A 21,152-nucleotide genomic window follows, 5' to 3' on the forward strand; every position below is an offset into this window, starting at 1 on the left:
GTCCTGGGCTTGAACTCAGGGCTTGAGCACTGGCCTTGGACTTTCTCAAGGCTAGAGCTCTTCCACTTGAGCCACAGTACCATTTCAGGCTTTTTTCTATGTATGTGGTACCAAGGAATTGAACCCGGGCCTTAGAGCATGCTAGGCGAGCACTCTACCACTAGGCCAAATTCCAGGCCCCTGTGTTTTAGTTTTTGTTGTTTTAGTTTTGTTGTTTGTGCTTTAGTTGTTTGTTTGTTTTTACTGGTCCTAGGGCTTGAATTCTGGAGCCTCTTTGTGCTCAAGACTAGCGCTGTAGCACTTGAGTCACAGACTTCTCTGCTAGCACTTGAGTCACAGACTTCTCTGCCCGGGATAGTTTCGAACTGCAATCCTCAGATCTGAGCCTCCTGAGGAGGTAGGATGACGGGCATGAGCCATCCATGTCCCGCTGAAGTTGTTTCTTTACCTTCTGGCTTTGCCAACCCTCCTTTTCTTGAAAGGTTAGAAAGGAGAATAGGGTTACCAGTCCAGAGCCATTAGATTGGGACTTGGGAGAAGCAGCAAACTTCTAAAGAGCAAGTTCTGCCCTGGTGCTGCATTTGGGATCTACTTGTGCCAAAAGAAAAAGGAAAAGGAAAAAAAAAATCCATTTTCATCTGAAATTCCAATGGGACCCTGTGAAGGAGGGATCTTGGGTTGCTGTTCTCCAGCACCCACAGTAATAGCCCTGAATAAACATTCAGGGGGTGTTAGCACAGGTGAACAGGTGACTTCACCAGTTCACCCATTATCCAGCCAACCCAGCTGGGTTCTGGGAAAACTCTGCCCCCAGGAGGAGGCCAACATTTACTGTCTGATTTAGCCACAATGGTGTGAAGTTCCTGGGGACTGTGGGAAGATAGTCGGTGGGACTTCCTAAAGGAAGATGACCAAGGTCGGCTGGAGGAATAGCATGCCCAGAGAGAAAAGTACGATGTGTGTGACAGCACTCTGACAGGGAGCGTTGCCTGGGTGCCAGCTCCCACAGGAGTGATTCCAGGATGGCGCCATGCTCCTCCTTAGATGGAGAAACTGAGGCTTGGGAAAAGCAAAGGGCCATTCCAATGCAGTCTAAGAGAGAAAAGCTGAACTTCAAACTCACATCTGGCAGATTCTGGAGGCCTGTTTGCTTCTAGAAAAGCTACCTGGCTGAGAACCCGAACCCTGCATGGGGGGTGGGGAGGTAAACTTCCCGAGAGGGGGCTTGTTGGTGTAGTGGGAGAGCATGGAGAGGCAGCAGGAGGGCCCGGCTTGTGTTGTGTCCCCACTCCTGTTCAAGTTGGGTCTCCTGGGCCCCCTTGCTGAACCCTGTGGCTTATTCCCTGCCTGGGACCTGCCCAGGTCCAGTCTCCATGGTGACCACCGGCCACCATCCCTGAAATCTCATTGTGACTAGCATTAAGGGATTAGCTCTCTAGCAGCCCTCCCAGGGTCTTGGGTTCCAGGGTGGCAGCAGGAGCTGGCACAAGGATGAAGAGGTCGCCCGCCGTGCGTGACGCCACAGTGCCAGGAGGATGTCAGAAGGGGGCCAGGGATTCCCCCAGGACCCATCAGGTACTGTCCTGACTCCCCGCCTGTGTGGAGGAAGAATCAGTGGGTGGGGAGAGTCCTTGAAAGCAAGGGAAGGAGGCCACAATCTGAAGCAGTATGGAGCGCTTTATCCTCAGCCCACAGACCAGGAAGGCCAAATCCCTGAATGGCTGAATGGTATTCTGGCCAGAACAGGAGCCACATCCCCTAACAAGGTGAAGGGAGCCCCGAGGTCTCCATCAGGTAGGCAGCTCCCAAGATGCCTATTAGACCAACTGTAAAATATTCACCTTGCACACAGGGAGATGGAGGCACAGAGAAGGAAAGCGACTTGCTCCAAATCAATGAACTAAAGTGAGTCAGCCAAGAGAAGCTGAAAACAGGAGGATTGTGGTTAGAGGCCAGACTGAGCTAAAATTTCAAGACAGCCTTATCTCAACTAAGAGCCCGGTATGGTGGCGTACGTCAGTCCTCCCAGCTATGTGGGAAGCATAAATGAGGAATCACAGTACAGACTGGCCTGGACAAAAAGCAAGATGCTATCTCAAAATAGAGCATTTGGATGCTGGTGGCTCACACCTGTAATCCTTCGTCCTCGGGAGGCTGAGATCCTAAGGACCATGGTTCAAAGCCATCGTAGGGAAGAAAATTCCATGAAACTCTTATCTCCAATTAAATTCCAGAAAACCAGAAATAAAGAGCAGTGACTCAAGTGGTAGAGTACTAGCCTTGAGCAAAAACACCTTAAGGACAGTGCCCAGGCTCAAGTGGTAGAGCTCTATCTAGTCTTAAGCATGAACAGCACCCAGTTCAAGCACCATCACCACCACCACCAACACCACCAACAACAAAATCTTTGCCACTTCTATCTTCCAGACCCCTCCTGCTGAGTTTCAGGAAGAGCCCCCTCGGGCTCCTGCCCCCTGGAGTCTGTTCCCTTTTCCTGGCTCCTCCCCTTCCCCCTGTCTTCCTGCCACAAGGAGAGAATGACAAATAGCACTGGAGAGGTTCCACCATGCCAGAGAGCACAACCACCAAGCCCCAGGGGTGGCGCCTACTCACTGGGCTCTGTTTATGTGAGGGGGGCTTTGGAGCCCAGACACTATGGAAGCCCAGTCTAGGAAGGACAGGGCTGCCCAGGAAAATTCTCAGGGAGGGAGGGACAGCCTTCCCAGAAGGCCACAGTGTAGAGAACAAACACCAGATTACTGGGAAAAGAATGTTCCTTGCTTGCATTGTTTCTTCTTGTCAGAACTTTCACGGTCCTAGCAAAGCGCCAGCCTATAATAGTAAATGCAAAAAGCAATGGGAATCATGTAAGAGGTAGGGAGGCAGGGCTCACTGTAGGGTCTTGTTCTTAATATGACAGCTTTCCAAAAGGCTCTCAGAAGCTGTGGAAGAAAAGTAAGAGAAAGAATCATGGGCTGAAAAAGTTGGACAGAATCGATGGCCAGGAGCCAGTGCGGTGCCTTTTAAAACAATTTAATTTTGGGTTTTGGGTTTGTTTTTTTTTGCCATTCCTGGAGCTTGAACCCGGGGCCTGGGCACTGTCCCTGAGCTTTCTTACTCAAGGCTAGGGCTCTACTACTTTGAGCCATAGACTCCAGTTTTCTGGAGAAAGTCTCACAGACTTTCTTGCCCCGACTGGCCTCAAATTGCAATCCTCAGATCTCAACCTTCTGAGTAGCTAGGATTACAGGTGTGAGCCACTGGCACCCAGCTCATACTTTTGATTTTGAACCATGAAAATATGGTGATGGTTCTGCAGTGCAAAACTTTTAACAAATGAGGCAAAGTAGAAGCAGTAATTAATGTAATCACTTGCATTTTAATAATGGGTCAGGTGGGTAACCACAGTGGCAACCCGTCTCCACATCTCTGCATCTTTGATCTGGAAGGGCCCTTGATTTTAAGTCAGTATCCTGTTGCCAATAGCAACAGTACTGGTCACTGGAATCAGACTAATGTATAAGCCAAAGATAAGGCTGACCACGGGTGACTAAGAACCTCACTCAAATTTGGGCCAGTTGCAGTCTGATGTAAAACTCGAACCCTCACCAAAGCATTTCTAGCCCCAGTTTTCAAGGCTTCCTTTGATGGGTTGCAATTGTAACTACACAAGAACAGCACTTTGGAATTTCAAAATTACTTATGCTTAATACCACCCACTCGAACTGATGTTTGGTCTGTGGTGGAGGCTTTGTGCTGTTTTGTTTCATTGTGGTGCTGGAGATAAAACCTAGAACCTCAAGCATGCGTCAGGCACCCTACCACTTGAGCCTTACCTCTTTTCTTTTTTTGCTTTAGGATGTTTCAGGCAAGGTCTTACTATTTATTTATTTATTTATTTGCCAGCCCTACTGCATGAACTCAGGGCATGAGCACTGTCCTCGGGCTTTCTCAAGACTAGAGCTCCACCAGCCACAGCACCACTTCTGGCATTTTCTATATATGTGGTACTGAGGAATGGAACCTGTGTCTTCGAGCTTGCTAAGCAAGCACTCTACCTTGATTCTCTCCATTTCTGCCTCTTGAGCAGCTGAGATTACAGGTGTGATCCACCATGTTTGTCATAAGCATCCTTGGGCTTTTGTTTTTGTTTTTTTTAAAGACCCCAGATGATTCTCTCACTGTTTAGATTGAATCTCTGCTGTGTGCTAGAGACCTGAATAGGAAACCAAGACCAAGGAGGGGAATGACCTTCGTTCAAGAATGGCTGGAACCAGAGCTAGGGCAGATACCCAGTAACTTCTAGGATGCCTTTATACAGCTAAATAAAAAGTACCCATCTCCACCTCAGGGCAGGCCACGCTCCATGGGCTTCAGGACAGGGTCTGGATTCCCACCCCCACTCAGCCCTGGAAAACATTTGTGCAATGAGCCACCTGTGCAACTGTACACAATGATCCTGGCCTAAGTCTCAGGATTTCCAAACACTTCCTCTCAGTGACCTCCAGGCAAATTCCTAGGGCCCCTTAGAATAAGAATGCAGGGAGATTAAAGATGACTTCTTGGATATAGACTCTTTCCTTAGGCCCCCCCTTCACCCCTAGACCAGAGCTTGATGTGGGCAGGGGCTCCCCGTTACCCCCCCCCCCCCGCTAATCCTGTAGGGATTGGACAGGTCCCATCTAGCTCCCAAGGTCACCCTGCAGATAAAGTCAGGAACATAAACAGAAGAGCTGAGCATATAAACAAGAGAAGAGTACCACTTGTTCAGATGTCACAAGCCACCTGGCAGGAGGCACACAGACCTCGCACCCAAGGCCTCCTGGGTTTCTTTCTGATCACAACCCAGGCCATCCTTTCTGCCTGACCTCCTCCCTCTGGTCAGCATCTCCCACAATGCCTTGCTCTCTGTTCAACGTGACATCCATGGCCTACAGCTGGCTGGCCTTCATGGAGCCTGTCCTGCGTATGTGGCAGGCTCGGAAGGGCAGGCAAGCATGGAGGTTAGCATAGAGATTTTGGAGCCTGTTTGGTTTTGGGTTTGGGCCTTTCTTCTGATTTCTTACGAGCTGTGTGAGCATGAGCACATGACTCAACCTCTTGCTGCCTGTGGTCCACAGAGTGATGATTTAAAAAACAACCATGACAACAAACACAACAACAACTGTGCTTAAGGCACAGAGTGGCTTGAGAATCCATGAACTAAGACATAGGAAGCCCCTCACACAGCCTGGCCTTGATTCTAAATGCCCATCTTGGGTTCCGCTTCCCCCTCACGCTGATCTGGAGTGAGTTATTATTCACAGGGGAAACAAACGGAAACTCAGAGGGCTCAAAAGCCCCAGGCCACAGTTCTGTGCCTGACCCTTTCAGAGACTGAATGAGGCCAAGTCAGAGCTGTGACCTGCAGCCTCAGTGCTGCTGGTTCCAATTGTCCTCAGAGGACTACAGGACCCCAATGTCGGGTGGAACCCCCTGAGTTGGGGAGCTCTTTCTTCTAGTTCTGGGAGGGAGAGGAGAATGGTGACTTTACAGATGGCGCCATCTTGTCAGTGATGCCCTTCAGCATATGACTTAGGCCTAAAGGATGCTGGACATCCTGTTGCACCCATGAGAAACCCAGGATGCTTGGGGTGACCTCTGTGTCCTTGGCTGAGCCACATCCCTCCTTGCTTTGTGTGCATGCATTTCCCTATCTGCACACTCAGGCGCTGAGGCTGGGATCTCTTCTAAGTGAACCCGTGTGGGTGCCCTCCCTTAGCTTCTGGGAACCCCAGCACACAGCCTGAAAAAGCCCCAGCCCACTTCCACCCCAGAGGCATGCTAGGCTGTGACAACACCGGATTTTGGAATCCGGAGCTCAGTGCTCAAAGCTGCTGCATCGCGTCCCTCTCTGGAAAGCACCCCCACTGCCTTTTATCTCTCTTTGGTAACCCGAGCAAATTTGCTCAGGACCCAGAGCAGGGACACAGGCAGACTGTTGACTCTGGAGCAAAATCATCCCTTTGGAGGGCCAGCGGAGGCTGGCTGCTGGCTGTGCACGCCGAGGCCAGCGGCTTCTTGCATAACCCAGGAGGCCTTCTGCCCTCCCCTGCCTTCGCAGGGTTAGGGGTGAGGCAAACCGCAAACTCATGCCCAGTTAATTTTTTAAGGCAAAATCAACAGGCTCAGCAATGATTAGCAGGCAGGTAAGTTCATCTTATTCACGCTGAGTGGAGGGAGGGAGGAAGAGGCTGGTGGAGGCCCAGGGATAGGGGCCAGTTATCAGTTAACCACATGCACGTTGTTTCCTTCCAAACCCACTGGCTTTCAGCCTCATCTCCTTCATCTTGCTCTCAGCACTAGTCTTGTGGCATCTGGTTGGCCACCAATCATGGAATGAACATACACAGCCATCTACAGTCTGTAGGAAGGAAAGCAGGAGTCCCCAACTCCTTGTAAAGACAAAATTCACATGCCACCATCTGGTGACCTGGAATAAGACCTTTCCACATTCAGAGGCTCTGAGAGAACCCCAGATCCATTGTCATTCAATGGTCCCTGATATGGCAGCTGCTGTTCACTGAGTTTCTTGATATAACCATTGCCTGTGGCCGGGTTAAGGAGACAGCCCTTCTGCTTGAAGGTTCTGAGAGGTCCAAATGGGGATTTTAGCCATGACAGGATGAGTAGGACTTGAAGCTCCAGGAGGAACAAAGAGGCCCAGATAAGCACCAGAGGGCACCTACCTGGTGTCTGCCGTTGGCACCAGCAAGCGTCAGATCGCAGCTCCAGGCAGAGGCCAGTCCTCTCAGATGGGAGACAAGGGTCTCCCCAGGGAGATTCCAGGGATTGCCTGGCAGACCCCAGCTGCCCAGTAATCCTACTCTTGGAACTTGAGAGCGGCCAGGCTGGGCCAGCCTGGGGCCAGGTGGCTGCCTGGACTGGAGTTTGGTCAGCAGTTGGGGACCTATATTGTGAGATAGTTAGGACTTTGTCCACAAACTGGAATTTGAAATTTCAAAGGGGCGAACTGAAGGGCCCTACCCCAGAGTGGAGATGGCTCTTGGCTTCTTTTCCCCACGACTTTTGTTCTTTGTCTTGATAAGTCCCGCTTCTCCCCAGACCGCGCCCCAGGAGGCAGGTGGGAGAAGAAAAAGGGAAGAGAAGTAGCGTGGGGAGCACTAGGGAAAGCCAAGGGCCAGGTGGCTCTGAGGTGGCCAGGTGTCTGTAGGATGCCTCTAGACATGGATATGTCCAGGCAGCCCCAAGGGGCAGGGACAGAGGGCAAGGATAGCTGCTCGATGGATGGCATTGAGAGCACCCCTACCTAAGAGCTTTCTGGAGATGAGGTCCTGATTCCCAAGATTCATCCGACTAATGGCTCAGAGTCCATGGCCAGGGACCCTAACCATGATTATTGTCCTCTCCAGGTGCCCCTGGACCTCTGTTCCAGGGGGTTCCAGGACACCTCTCCCTACCACCTCTCACTTGTTGCCATATGAAATCTGAAGTTGCTCAAGTCCTTGGTATAAACTGGGATATATTTGCATATGACCTCTATGCATCCTCCCTTATGCTTTAAATCCTTTCTAGATGATGTAATCCTACCTGGTACATGTGAATGCTGTGTAAACAGTTGTTATGTTATAATGTTTAGGGAATGATAGCGAGGGGAAAAAAAGTCTGTACAATGGTCAGGCCCGGTGGCATGCACCTGTAGTCCTGGCCTTCGGGAGGCTGAGGCAGGAGGACCCACTGAGTCCCAGGAAGTCCAGACAACTCTGGGCAACACAGCAAGACCCTATCTCACTCATTCAATCAGCCAAACAATCATCAGTCAAATGTAAAAGACTAGATGTATAGACGGCCAGTACACATTCAGGTGTGCTCCCCCTTTTCCACCTCCTTCCCAGAGTATTTGCTACATGAGGTTGATTAAAACCTTGCTACTAACCAAATGTGTGGGGACAGAGGACCACTGCACACTAATACTAATCGATTCCTGCCCTCACGAGGAAGACTTCCCTTCCATTGTGTGTGTGTGTGTGTGTGTGTGTGTGTGTGTGTGTGTGTGTCTTAATGTTAAAAGCAATATTGAGAGTAGAACCTGAAGTTCCAGAGTTTGGAAAACCATGATGCTTGGATTTTTATTCCAGTCTGTCTGGTTCCAAGATCTCTAGTGTATGCCCCTAAAGGACAGTGGTAGAAGAGTTGAGGAGTTGGGGGAGTGCTTGAGAACCTGATAGGTTGATCTTAGACAGAACTGCAGATTGGAACCATTTTCCAACAGGAGAAACCAATGAGTGGGTCAGCATAATGTGCTTGAGTTCCCAGAGCTGGTAGATCTCACAGGCAATGTGGCATTTACAGGGGGGAGGTGGCCTGGAAAATATTGTTTGGAGTTGGCTAAAGGTGGAGTAAAAGTGGTGAATGGAAGAGATTATGCAATTTACAGTTGATGAAGGGGAGCTTTGCTGTGAGCAGGCTATAATGGGGCAGGACATGGGTCTGAAACATGCCACCACACAGTTTGTGTACACTGTCTCTTGGTAAGCCATGGATTTTTGTACTTGGTAGCTCTTCATGTACAGGCTTTCCTGTTAGTAGAAAGCTGTGTGTGTGTATCAGTACTGGAGCCTGAACTTAGGGCCTGTTCCTTAGCTTTTTTTTTTTTTTTTTTTTTCTGAAGGCTGGCACTTTACCACTTGCCCCTCAGCTCCACTTCCAACTTTAATTAATTAATTAAGTTAGTTAGTTAGTTAGTTATTGGGAGTTAATTGGGGATAAAAGTCTTACAGACTTTTCTGCTTGGGCTGTCTTTGAACTGAGATCCTCAGCTCTCAGCCTCCTAAGTAGCTAGGATTACTGACATGAGCCCTGGGTTTAGTAGGTTGTTTTTTATGTTAGTATGGTATGGTACTGCTGACCCTATTTGATCGTAGACCTCTTTTGATTCAACCTAAGTTTTCATCTATAAAGAGATACACTGTTATTTTGTCACCCAATTAAATTCCAGCTTGCCAATGATTACATTCCATATTCAGAGAGGTAGAAAGGTCCCTGACAGTTCATTTGGACACAGGCTGCTGGGTTGGATAGGAAATAGTCTCAGGTGGCTTGTCCTAGGTGGCAGAGACCTGGGGTTGGGTCTTCTTTTCCCACCCTCCTAGCCCTGTCCCCCAAATTGATGGAGTGAGGATGGATGGATGGATGGATGGATGGATGGAGGAATCACTAGCACTTGTAGTCAACTTCTAGTTTCTATCACATCTCAGGATGTGGGTTGGGGGCCCTTGTCTGCCTCCTTCCTACCTCAATGTCTCGTTCTAGTGAAGAAGTGACTGGACCAGGATCTTCTTTTCATTTGATGGATGGAAAAGTGAAGCCCTAAGAAAAGATGTGGCTTGAACAAAGGAATTCAAATAATGACAGCTAGGGTTTAAAGGCCCCAGGCACCAAATCCCACCCCTTTCCTCTCCCACCTTCTTCCCCATTATGTCAATTCCAGACTCTAGGGGGAGAGAGAACAAAACACATAGGACCATGTAAGAGCTTTGAATGGTTGGGAGAGTATGGAAAAGACGCCTCCTCAGCCCTCAAACACACCAAACCATCTTCCTCTATTTGTCCAGTATTTAATTCACAAAAAAATTCATTCAATTACTAGCTCACCCTGCCTCCAATTCTCACATTCCTAATCCACTCACCCATTAATTCCCCCACCCTTCCACTCAGGAGCTGGCACCCGCTCATTGTCCTACTCTTGTTCTAGGCTACTGCCACATCCTTCCAATCTGTCCTCCAGCCCACAGAGCAGGACAGGCTCCCAGTTTCCCCCAAGTCTCTGCTCTCCTTCTGTTTTGACTCTATCTCTGCAGCTAGTTTGGGAAGCTCTTGAAAAAAAATGTCAGCAGCAAAGGGCACGGAGGGACAGAGGACAGGGGCGACAGGAGCTGAGATTGGACCAGACAGGCTGCATTATTTTCAGAGCCCACTTCAAAAGGGCAGGTGTGGCCATGACCCCTTGTCCTAACATTGTGGAAGGCGTCAAGAATAGTAGCAAATGCAGGGATGGTAATACAGCTCTGTATTCCCTACTGTAGGCAAGAAGAGCAAGAGTTGGAAACTCACCTAGAGCAGATAGTCAAGTGGAGGCCAGCCTAGGCTACATAAATTTATTTTTTATTATCTTTAAATAATTGTACAAAAAAGTGCAACTCATCATATAAAAGAACTCATTTTTGAAAAAAGTAATAATAACGAGCTGAGGAAAGCAGAGTGTATGTGAGATATGTTAGCCTGATGTTTTTCTTATACCATCTGTCTTTTAATAATGCCCAAACCACCCTTTGAGATTGGTTATCCATTTTATAGAGAAGGAAAGTGAGTCTCAGAGAGAAAATCATTGACCTAGACTCACAACTAGCGGGAGGTAGGCGCCTGAATGCAAACCCAGGTCTATGGCAGCAGACTTTATCTTGGCCTATTCTGGGAGGGGGTGGGAGCCAGGGAGTCAGGGAATCAATCAGTGATGGATAGAGTCTGGCCCTGCCAGAACAGCTGGGAGCAGTGGGGGCTGGTGGTGGGTTCTGTCAGGCCACTGAGAACCAGGGAGGGGGATCTAAAACCTCCAGTCCACTCTGCTCCCGGTGGATAGATGGAGAGCCAGAAAGAAACGGAGCTCCCAGAACAGTGACTCCATGAGAGCAGTGTCTGGGCCTGGAATTCGTGTTTCCAACTCAGAGGCAGCTTTATCTGTGCCGAGCACGGGAGGCAGAACACAAGGATTCTGGACATGATTGAAGCAGGGTGTCTTCGAGGTGGTCTGAGCATGTGGGAGAATGAGCACGGAGAGTTACCGTGCCTGCCTTACAGAAAGGATGGCTGAACATCGGTGTTAGGGCCCCAACAGTTGTAATTAGCACCCTGGGTGTCAGTCAGAATCCAACAAACAGCCAAATCCCTGCAGGTCTGCCCAGCCCATCCGGCAGCAGGGGACGATTAACCATTAACCCCTACCCCTCCCCACAGAGCCTCCACCCCAGCAGAGGCTAGGCCCAGACGCCAGGCTGAGCCTCCCAGAGGACAGTTTGAAAGGAAGGAAGGCAGAGAGGGGACCTGGGAGGAGGCAGGGGGGAGGCCAGGGGCGGAGACTGGGGCTCAGCCCAGAGGCTTGGGGTGAGCACCCTGGGCAGGGCAGGTGGCTGAGGCGTGGGCAGGGGAGAATGCGCCTCTCCAAAACCCTGGTCGACATGGACATGGCCGACTACAGTGCTGCGCTGGATCCGGCCTACACCACGCTGGAATTTGAGAATGTGCAGGTGTTGACGATGGGCAATGGTAGGTGAGGGCAGGTGTGCTGCCCAGGTGTGCGCCAGTTGGGGCAGGTGTGCCCGGGGATGGGAGCGGATCTTTGGCACTCAACTTTGCGGTGGGAGGAGAATGATAGGAAATGGCAGATGGGTCCTATAGGCTGGCACAGGTATTTCCAAGTGAAGCAAATGGACCCAAGTACCAGGACCAGAGGCATTGTGGGTGAGGGAGGCCTACACGGTGCAAATTCCAGCAAAAATAGACCCCAGATTTTCTCTGGGCTCTTTCCCAGCCCAAGTGACAGTTCTCCGAGTGTCACCAGTAAAAGGGACAGGATGGCGAGCGCCTCCTTGGCGTCCAGCTTCTGTAATGCAGGCAGACACAACCCTCTCTTCAGTCCCCTGCGCCTAGGTGAGAGAGATGGGAAGGTATATTCTGTTCCTGAAGATGGTTGCTGGACCATCTGAGTGGATCCCCAAGTGTCTGTGGGACTTTCTTAGGGGAACTGGGGCTCAGGGACAATGGGACTCTCCGAGGTTTGCTGAGCAAAGGCCAGTGCAGCTGTGTGCGCTGCGAGTTCATGTGGTGTGCTCCCCCATTTCCATGTAGGCAGTGGGCGGAATGGTATACTGTGGGGGCAGACTGTACCTGTAGGAACAGGCTTGTGTTCAGTTGTGTGCTATCTCCATGCCTTCTGTCCATTGCATGGGTCTCTCTATGTCTTGAGAGGTGACTGTCCTTACTTAGCTGTGTAAGCAATACAAGTGTGTGTATCTATGTGTGTGCACATATGCTGTACATGTGCGTACACTACGGTTGTGAATGTGGGTGTGTTTGTGTGCCTGTGTCTGCTGCCTGGCATTTTGTATATGCCCAGGGTTGTGCTTGCTGAGTGTGTGCCCCCTTCCCCCCCCCACAGCTGGGGCCCCATTTCCCTGATGCATGTGAGTGTGTGGATTCTTTCATGTTGCCATTTGCTAGAGGAGATTCACCTCCACAACACATTGTTTTGTGTGCGGATGTTGCTGCTTGTGAGTGTCTCAGCCAAGTGTATAGCCCTGAGGAGGGAGGACGCCCGGATGCCAGGAAGCTCCTGGAGGGAAAGGCCCTTCTGCATTCCTCCTCTCCCAGACCTGAGGTTGTCACTGCCTTCCACTGGTGGCTCTGACAGAGCCTCGGAGGGAGGCTGTGGCTCTGGCTAAGGTCTGGAAAGCTGAGATTGATGCAGCAAGAAGGAGGAGGAGGAGTAGGAGGAGGAGAGAAGGCCGAGTCTGGGCATTGCCCCTGCTCTGCCTCATCAGTTGCTCCCCTGCCCGCTTGCACACACTATGTGACCTTGGATATGTCACCTCCTCTCTTGGCCTCTGTATTTTCTACAAAAGGAGTTCATCGTGGGGCTGTTGGCCAGCAAGATTTTAGGAGGCTCCCTGGGAATCATGGGAGAGGCCCCGAGGAAATGGTAAATGAGCTTCTGCTGCCCTGGGCCGGTGTGGTGCTGCCATGCTTCTAGCAAAGCCCAGGGCCCTTGGGTCCCCAAAGAAGAGGCCAAACCCCATGGCTGTGAATCCCTAGTGTTAAATTGGTCTGAAACCAGAAAGGTCCTTCCTCCCTTTGTGAGCACAGCACGCTGTTTTCCTCCCCCGAGTCAGTTTCCTTCTCTATAAAACAAGAATAAGCCTGGTGCGGGTGGCTCACGTCTGTAATCCTAGCTACTCAGGAGGCTGAGATCTGAGGATCATGGTTTGAAGCCAGCACAGGCAGAAAAATCTGTGAGACTTTTATCTCTAATTAACCACTAGAAAACTGGAAGTGGTGCTGTGACTCAGTGTGGTAGAGTGCTAGTTTTGTGCAAAAAAAAAAAAAAACTCATGGGCCGTGCCCAGACCCTGAGTTTAAGCCCCATGACCAACAAAAAACAAACAAACAAAAATCTCGCACAATGATAACTAGTAGTCCTGTTGTGAGGCCTCCTCAGAAAATAGCAAGGTTCCTGAGGATTTGCCCCGGTGTCTGGTCCTAGCTCCCAGGGTCATCTCAAGGACTCTGAGCATCTGTAAGAAGGGCTTGCTTTTCCTAAGGCTGGATTTTGCAGTGGTCTGGGAGCTGAGGTTGTGTGAAATTGTCCCCCAAAGGATACATTCTGAGCTGGTGGCTCTGAGGCTCCAAGAACGTTTTCCCCATCCCCCTCCCCTACTCTCAAACCAGAAGCAACAGCCAGTGTAAAGTGGGTAGTCCTTATTTCTTAGAAGGCCTGACAGACACCCAAGCTCAGCAGAAGGACCCGAGGAGTCCAGCACACCAGTCCCTCTCCTCACAGTGATAATGCTGGCTAAGTCACTTGTCATCTCTGAGCCTCAATATCCTCACCTGGAAAATGGGGTGACCTACTGACCTCAGGGGAAGACAGGCATCCACTCAGGTTGGGGGCTCATTGCCAGACCTCTTCCTGAGTGGCAAGGACGTGTGGGGTCAGCTCTCTCTGGGGGTTAGTGGTGGGGAGAGGCTGCAGGAGAAAGGGCACAAATGTGGCTTAACAATTATCCCCGTCTCCAGGAATAATTCACCAAGTGGAGGGGGCTGTACTCTTGGGCACACTTAGGAGTCCCAGGAGATGTTCAGCCAGGAAACTTGGGCATAGAGGCTGAAGTTTCTTCTGCAGGAAAGAAAATGGCTCACAAGTATGGATGTAGAGCTACTGTGCCAAGCACTTTCACCAGCCCTGATTGGCAGATCCTCAGAGCAGCCCTAGGAAATCCTGATGCTTCTTAGTTTACAAGAGAGGGAAAGACAAAGCCATGAAGAAACAAACAAGCACACCCAATGCCATACAACCAAACAAGCCACTGGGATTTATCCCAATCACAGGCCTCCAACAGTATGGTTCACTCCAATTATTTAGAGTTTCTGTAGAAACAGGAGAGGAGAAGAGAAGAGAGGAGAGGAGAGGAGAGGAGAGGAGAGGAGAGGAGAGGAGAGGAGAGGAGAGGAGAGGAGAGGGGTATTCCTCTATGGAGTGGGGGTAGGGGACAATGGGAATCATAGTGTTAATCATCTCTAAAGGATTATCCTAGTAAAAGATTTATTTCCCCCTGAAGAAGGTGTTGAGTGCCAAAACTGTCTAAAAATCTGAAAACAACTAGACCAATTAAATTACCCACTTTGAGGGGGGGAAACTGAGGCCAGCTAGCAAGAAGAGGGAGCTTGCCCAAGGTTACCAGTTAGCTATAGCATCAACTTTAGGCCCAGGGATCTGGTCCCCAAGCCATGACATCCTCACCAGTGTTGGTACTGGTACAGAGGCTTTGACCTCTGGAGCAGGGTGTGTTCCAGAAGTGCTCAGGCCCCAGCCATGACCCTCCAGGGAGACAGAGGAACGAGTGGTATCGATCAACATGTCTTCCTGGCTCACCAGAAGAGTTAGCAGAGTATCTGGGCCCTAAGCTGAGAAAGAACAAGACTTGGTCCGTAGCGAGTATCTGTCCTTGCCTCTTGTCCACAGCCCCAAGTAGGCATCAAAGGGACTGGCATGGCTCATAGTGGTCTTTGCTCTTCCTGGATCCTCACTTCTTCCCTTCTGGCACAGATACAACCCCATCAGAAAGCACCAACCTCAACGCGCCCAACAGCCTGGGTGTCAGCGCCCTGTGTGCTATCTGTGGGGACCGGGCGACGGGCAAGCACTACGGCGCATCGAGCTGTGACGGCTGCAAGGGTTTCTTCAGGAGGAGCGTGAGGAAGAACCACATGTACTCCTGCAGGTGAGCAGCATCCATTGCCTCAGCAGGGACACAGGTGCATTGCAACTCCTGTCTCCCAGGGCTCTTTTCTCCTTCCTGGGGGCAGCTGGCCTTTGAGACCTTCAGAATTTTTCAGGCCCTTAGGCCTTGTGGGTCTAGATAGGAAGAGCTACTCTAGCAACTCCATTTATTAACCTTAAAAAAAAATGTGGGCCAGGAGTTTGGCCTAGTGGTAGAGTGCTTGCCTAGCATGTACGAAGACCCGGGTTCAATTCCTCGATACCACATACATAGAAAAAAGCTGGAAGTGGTGCTATGCCTCAAGTGGTGGAGCTCTAGCCTTGAGAAAAAGTCCAAGGACAGTGCTCAGGCCCTAAGTTCAAGCCCCACAACTGGCAAAAAAAAAAAAATGTGACCTGGAAGGGGCTGCTGGCTCATGCCTATAAATCTCGCTACTCAGGAGGCTAGGATCTGAGGACTGCTATTCGATGCCAGTGTGGGCAGGAAAGTCAGTGACACTTTTATCTCCAGTGATCCACCAAAAAGGCAAAAATGGTTCAAATGCTTGAGATGGCTAAACAAACAGTGGACAGGCCCTGAGTTAAAGTCTTAGTATCAGAGCTCATGCACTTACACACACACACACACACACACACACACACACACGCATGCACGCATGCACAAGCATGTGAACCATCTGCCTACCCCAAGGGCTCTCCATGGCTTTGAAGATCCCTCATGTGAAAGCAACTGCCATTTTATGTAGCACTGGTAGCTCATGCCTGTAATCCTAGCTATTCAGAAAGCTGAGACCTGAGAATCATGGTTCAAAGCCAGCCAGAGCAGGAAAGTCTGTGAGTCTTATTTCCAATTAACCACCAGAAAACCAGAAGTGGCACTGTGGCTCAAAGTGCTAGAGTGCTAGCCTTGAGCAGAAGAGCTCAGGGACAGTGCCCAGGCCCTGAGTTCAAACCCCATGACCGACAAAACTTAAAAATAAAATTTAATCTGTGTGGCTCCTTGCCAGCTCCATCCCTGAATTACTTCACGGTCACCTGTCATAGCCCCTCCGAGGGACATCTATTATTCCCACTTTATAGATGAGGAAGCCGTGGCTTGGAGGGCTGGGAATCTGTTTGAGGTCAGCCATTTTGGATTAATGGTAGAGCCAGAGTTGGACCCTTAACCCCCCCTCCCCTCCCACACAACCTGTCCAACTTCTGTGTGGCCTCTGCCTCCCGGGCCCCAGAGTGGCATCGACAGGCCAAGTACTGACTCCGAGCCTTAACCAGGAGCCTGCTAGGAGCTTTGAACTCTCACAGGATGTAGTGGGAAGCACAATACACTGATACTCAAGTGACAAAAGTTCACAACTCAGCTCTAGTGCCTCCCAGATGAGCTCTAATGCCTCCCACCCCAAGCCATTTGTCACCCTCTGTACCTCAGTTTCTCCCCTACTGAACAGGATAAGCATATTCTCAGAGAGTCCATAAGTCTCCTTCTGGGTCCTGATGGGTTAACATGGGAATTCCCAGGGGGCAGAGATAGAGCCAAAAGGCTGGGGATGAACCAGTGGCCAGGGTCCGTGTTCTGTTCTAAGAGTGGGGAAGCTGTCTCTGCTCCATCCAACCATCCAAAGCCCTCAACAGATTTAGCCGGCAGTGTGTGGTGGACAAAGACAAGAGGAACCAGTGTCGCTACTGCAGGCTTAAGAAGTGCTTCCGGGCTGGCATGAAGAAGGAAGGTGAGCCTCGGCCCTCCCTGCACCCCACTGCCACACCTGCACCCGAGCTCCCCACCGTCATTTACAACTGTAGCCATACTTTATGGCTCAGGGACAGGCCCCAGGGTGACTGGCTAATGGCTAAAAGGAGGGAGGGCCTGGAAACCTGACCACAGGGAGCGGCTGGGCTTGGTCTTGAGAAAGATTCAGAGATAAGCTCCCACTGAGCTACTCAAGCACCCAGTAACTGCCACCAGGCCTGCCTGTGCCACACATGGTAGCCAGGTTAGATGCTCTTGCTTAATACAAGTACTTCAGGCCAAGCTGCAGTAACTCACACCTGTATCCTAGCTACTCATGAGGCTGAGATCTGATGACTGTGGTTCAAAACCAACCTGGGCAGAAGAGTCCAGAAGAGACTCTCAGCTCCAGTTAGCCACAAAAAAAAAAAAAAAAAAAAAAAAAAGCTGGATGTGGAGCTGTGGTTCAAATGATAGAGCAATATCCTTGAGCACGAAATATTTGAGCACGAAAGCTCAGGGACTGTGCCCTTCAGTTCAAGCTCCCAGGATGGGAAACATAGTTCAAACATTAGGAAAAGTATAGCACATGACATGAAATATCCAAATATCTATCACTCAGCCTGCACAAATGTGAACAGCTAAGGTTCTATTCGTGGGCTTCCTGTCCAGAAACAATCACCCAGTTTCTCTTCGTCCTTATCTTTGGGTGTTGAGTGGTCTCCAGGGCTCCCATCTAAACAGTAGGAGCAAGACTCACACCCAGCTTGCATGGAGGAGGATGGGAAAGCGAAACAGGAACTCTTGACGGGGCTCTTCTCAGGCGGGATAAATCCTCCCACTCTCACGACAACTTCATGGGCTCCTTTCCAAGGCAGGGGTAACTGAGGCCCAGGGTGGTTAAGCAAAGTGCCTATGACTCTACAACGGCTCAGAGGAACAGCTTAGGTTGGAGCCTAAGCTTTTATGCTGTTGAAAGCCACACAGTGGTGCCTTCTTTATCCCCGCCCCTCCCCCCCACAGCCCCTGAAAGAATTATATTTGGCCCAAAATAAGAACATTGTTTTTTTTTAATTTTAATTTTTGTAAATTAATGGCTTTCAAAATACCCTGAGTTCATTTTGCTATCTCTTCTTTTTCTTTTCTCAATCCAGATTACCCAGGTCTCTTTCAAACCTTTACTTCTAACCCAGGATTATACCATACCAGCCAAACCTTTAGTCCTTAGTCAAATCCAGTACACACACACACACACAGCACATACTCACCCCAGAAGCAAGAGTCTGAGATCCAGGCCAACAGAGAAGAAAGGGAATGGTGGTTTGGCCACTCCCCATCCCCTGTCTCTGTTGCTGAACCTCTTTTTTCTGTTCTTCTCTCAAAGTATTTTCTGTGTGTCCTCCACAGCTTAGTGGGAGCTCAAGAACTCTGATATAAATCAAGGCCCAACATTCCTGCTGTATACACCCCAAATCTAACAGACCTCTCTGTTACCCTGATGGAGGAAGAGCGTGATCAAGCGGCTGATGCCCTCCTTTGTCCTGTGGTTTCCCATGGAGTGAAGCTCTCTCATCCCTGAGATGAGCAACACTTTATGGGACATGAACAGGAATGGGAATGTGGGTGCTTGTCTCGATGCTGGTAGTAAGACTGAAAGCTTATAGTCTGAAGGCCTAGTGTTCTACACAGTAGTTCTGTTATCCCAGCAGCCTGAGATTTTAGGCCCAGGGCCTGTTCAGGGGGTGCTGCATGTGAGAAGACTCTCTCACACAGAAATATCAGCAGGTGGGAGGGGTGGGCAGCCCCCTAGAGCAACTGCTAGACTGTATGTGGCCTGCTCCTACTTGGTAGGTCCTGTCTTCCCTACCCCTTTCCCACTCCTGGAGCTTGAACTCCAGTCCTGGGCACCGTCTCTAAGCTTCTTTTTGCTCAAAGGTAGTAGTCAGCCACTTGAGCCACAATGCCACTTCTGGCTTTTTCTGAGAAATCAAACCCAGGGCTTCATACATGCTAGGCAAGCCATCTACTACGAAGCCACTTCTCAGCCCTATATGTCTCTTATTAAACAGCCCGATTCACATGAACCTGGGTTACCTAAGGGAAGTTTCCACCCCCTCTGGACCTCACTTTGCCTATCTATAAAGTGAAGGGGTTGGATAATGAGGAACGGAGCCAGCAACCCCAAACCTTAGCTCCTGGAAGGGAAGCAGGTCCCTGGCCTCCTAGGGTAAGCTTAAACAGAGCTGCTTGGTTAGTGGGACTGGACAATGAATACCCCATTGGAAGGATAGAAGATTCAGCAAGTGGTGAAAGCTAGTGAATACTAACTTACTTATATGCTTGGGTGAGCTGCAAGATCAGGACATAGGCTGGGTGACTTTGAGAATGGATCAGGGTGACAAAGTTTTGTATGACACTGTGGGTGAATCCTGAGAAGTTAAGACATTGCTGGCTCTACTTAATTCTTCCAGGCCCTTAACATCTATTCTTGGCCTGGTGGGTAGTTCCTAAAGCCAAGAGTAAGTTTTACTGATCAGGACAAATAGGGACAAGTTTTCATTTCTTTCCCTTTTGAACCTCTCCCATCAGAGGATTTGAAAACTGGACCTCAAAAATCCATTAGGACCAGAAAGAACTTAAGTCAGGTGAGGTGGCTCATGCCTGTAATCCTAGTTACTGGAGAGGCTGAGACCTGAGAATCTAGGTTCAAAGCCAGTCCAGGCACTAAAGACCCTAAGACTTTTCTCTCCAATTCATCACTAGAACAAGGGGAAGTAGGGCTGTGGCTCAAGGGATAGGGTAGTAGCCTTGAGTTGAAGAGCTCAGGGACAACGCCCAGGCCCAGGGGTAGGGCAGTAGGTAGCCTTGAGATGAAGAGCCCAAGGACAGCACCCAGGCCCAGAGTTCAAGCCCTATGACCCACAAAAAAAAAAAAAAAGGAAAGAAAGTGAGAGCTTGGAATAGAGAGTTACAGACCTGTTAGGTCTAGGAATCATCAAATCAATCCCCATTTCATAGGTGAGGAAACTGAGGCCAGAGGGGACGTGTGATGGGTCAGGGATACAATCAGGTCTAGAACACAGGCTCTTTGGAACTGTGCAGATACCAGCTTTCTGGGCTAAGTTTGAAGTGAGTGGTCTATTTGGGAGCTATATTCTGACACTCCCTGGAACCCACTGAATCTCATAGCCTTATGAATCATGGTCAGAGGAAGTCTCACTGAGGCTGGCAGGGATTTCTCCAGAAAGAGCAAAGACTGGGCGGAGAGAGGGAAAACCCTAAGGGTCAGTCAGTCAGTCAGTCAGCTCACAGCTGGCAGAGAATTCTGTCCTACAAACAAGGCCAGGGAAAGACACCTGCCTAGGCTTGGCTCTTGAACCCAGGACAATGGTTCTACTCCTGGCATCAGAAACCAGGCCAAAATATAGGGCCAGGGGACATAGGAAAGACAGGTTGGTGACAGACGAGAGGCATCCTGGCTCAGCCCCTCCTTCCCCCAGTTTCCACCTCAGGGTCCTCTAGGAAGACATGCTCATCTCTCCTCCACCTCTTCTCCATCAGTTAATATTCAATAGAAGTTACATTAGGTCCCCGACCCTGCTAATACTGAGCAAACATTTGGAAAACATCATTCCGTGACTGAGCTTGCCCGGGTGCTGATAAGACCAGCTAACCTTGAGGAGCTCACAGAGCCTTTCATTCTGCCCGCCTCTGCACCTCACCTGCCCCAGTGGGTGCTGGGTGCGGGAGATGGCTAGGCTGACAAGCCTAGCTGCCAGGACGGGTCTGCGAGCTGTCAGGGCAAAAGAGCTGCCTCATTCAACACTGTCTTTCACTCACTCGACAGATCATTCCTTTTCTCTTCTCTTCGTTTTTGGCCTGAGACTGACACTGGAATTTAATACTTGATGCTGAATGGCTAGCAACTCTACCAACTGAGCCAGGCCTCCAACCCCTCCATAGATATTTATTGAGTACCTCCTACATGACAGGCTGGGTTCTGGACAGCCCACTGGTGCTAACAAGCGGGCAAGAGAAATGGAATTCTGGTTTGCTGGATATTCATTGCTTAGAAAGAGGCAGAGAATAAGGAAGTCCACAAGTAATTCTCTAGGAAAATACCTTGAAGAAAAATGAAGTTGGGACAGAGGCTGCGGGAGGGGGGAATTTGAGGAGATGGCATTCTTTTAGATCCGAGACAAGAAGCAGCTGAGTCAAGGGAATTCCAGGCAACTGGGAACAACAAGGGCAAAGGCCTCGAGGGTGCATGTGAGTGAGCGGATGTGAGGCGGGTAGGGACAGGTGTGGCCAGGTGTGACTGGGACAGAGTGAACAAGAAGTTTGGAGACTAGAAGGAAAGGGTGTTCTGAGGAGCTG

General features: G+C 50.0%; 1 protein-coding gene across 3 annotated transcripts in view; it reads left to right on the top strand.

The window, feature by feature from the left end:
• The first annotated feature begins 1,483 nt into the window (after positions 1-1,483).
• Hnf4a (hepatocyte nuclear factor 4 alpha) overlaps positions 1,484-21,152 on the top strand; it is a 34,971-nt gene continuing 15,302 nt past the window's right edge. For 2 of the 3 annotated variants that reach the window (XM_090352398.1, XM_090352400.1), the window contains exons 1-3: positions 11,064-11,322; positions 14,879-15,053; positions 16,682-16,776. In XM_090352398.1, the coding sequence (XP_090208524.1) occupies positions 11,208-11,322; positions 14,879-15,053; positions 16,682-16,776 (385 nt within the window). In that variant the 5' untranslated portion in view covers positions 11,064-11,207. Of the gene's footprint in view, positions 1,576-11,063; positions 11,323-14,878; positions 15,054-16,681; positions 16,777-21,152 lie in introns of those variants that run through there. The other variant, XM_090352399.1, reaches the window with a different exon arrangement.

This window comes from Megascapheus bottae, chromosome 18, assembly GCF_031878675.1.
Source record: "Megascapheus bottae isolate mThoBot1 chromosome 18, mThoBot2.hap1, whole genome shotgun sequence".
Classification (NCBI taxonomy): Eukaryota; Metazoa; Chordata; class Mammalia; order Rodentia; family Geomyidae; genus Megascapheus; species Megascapheus bottae.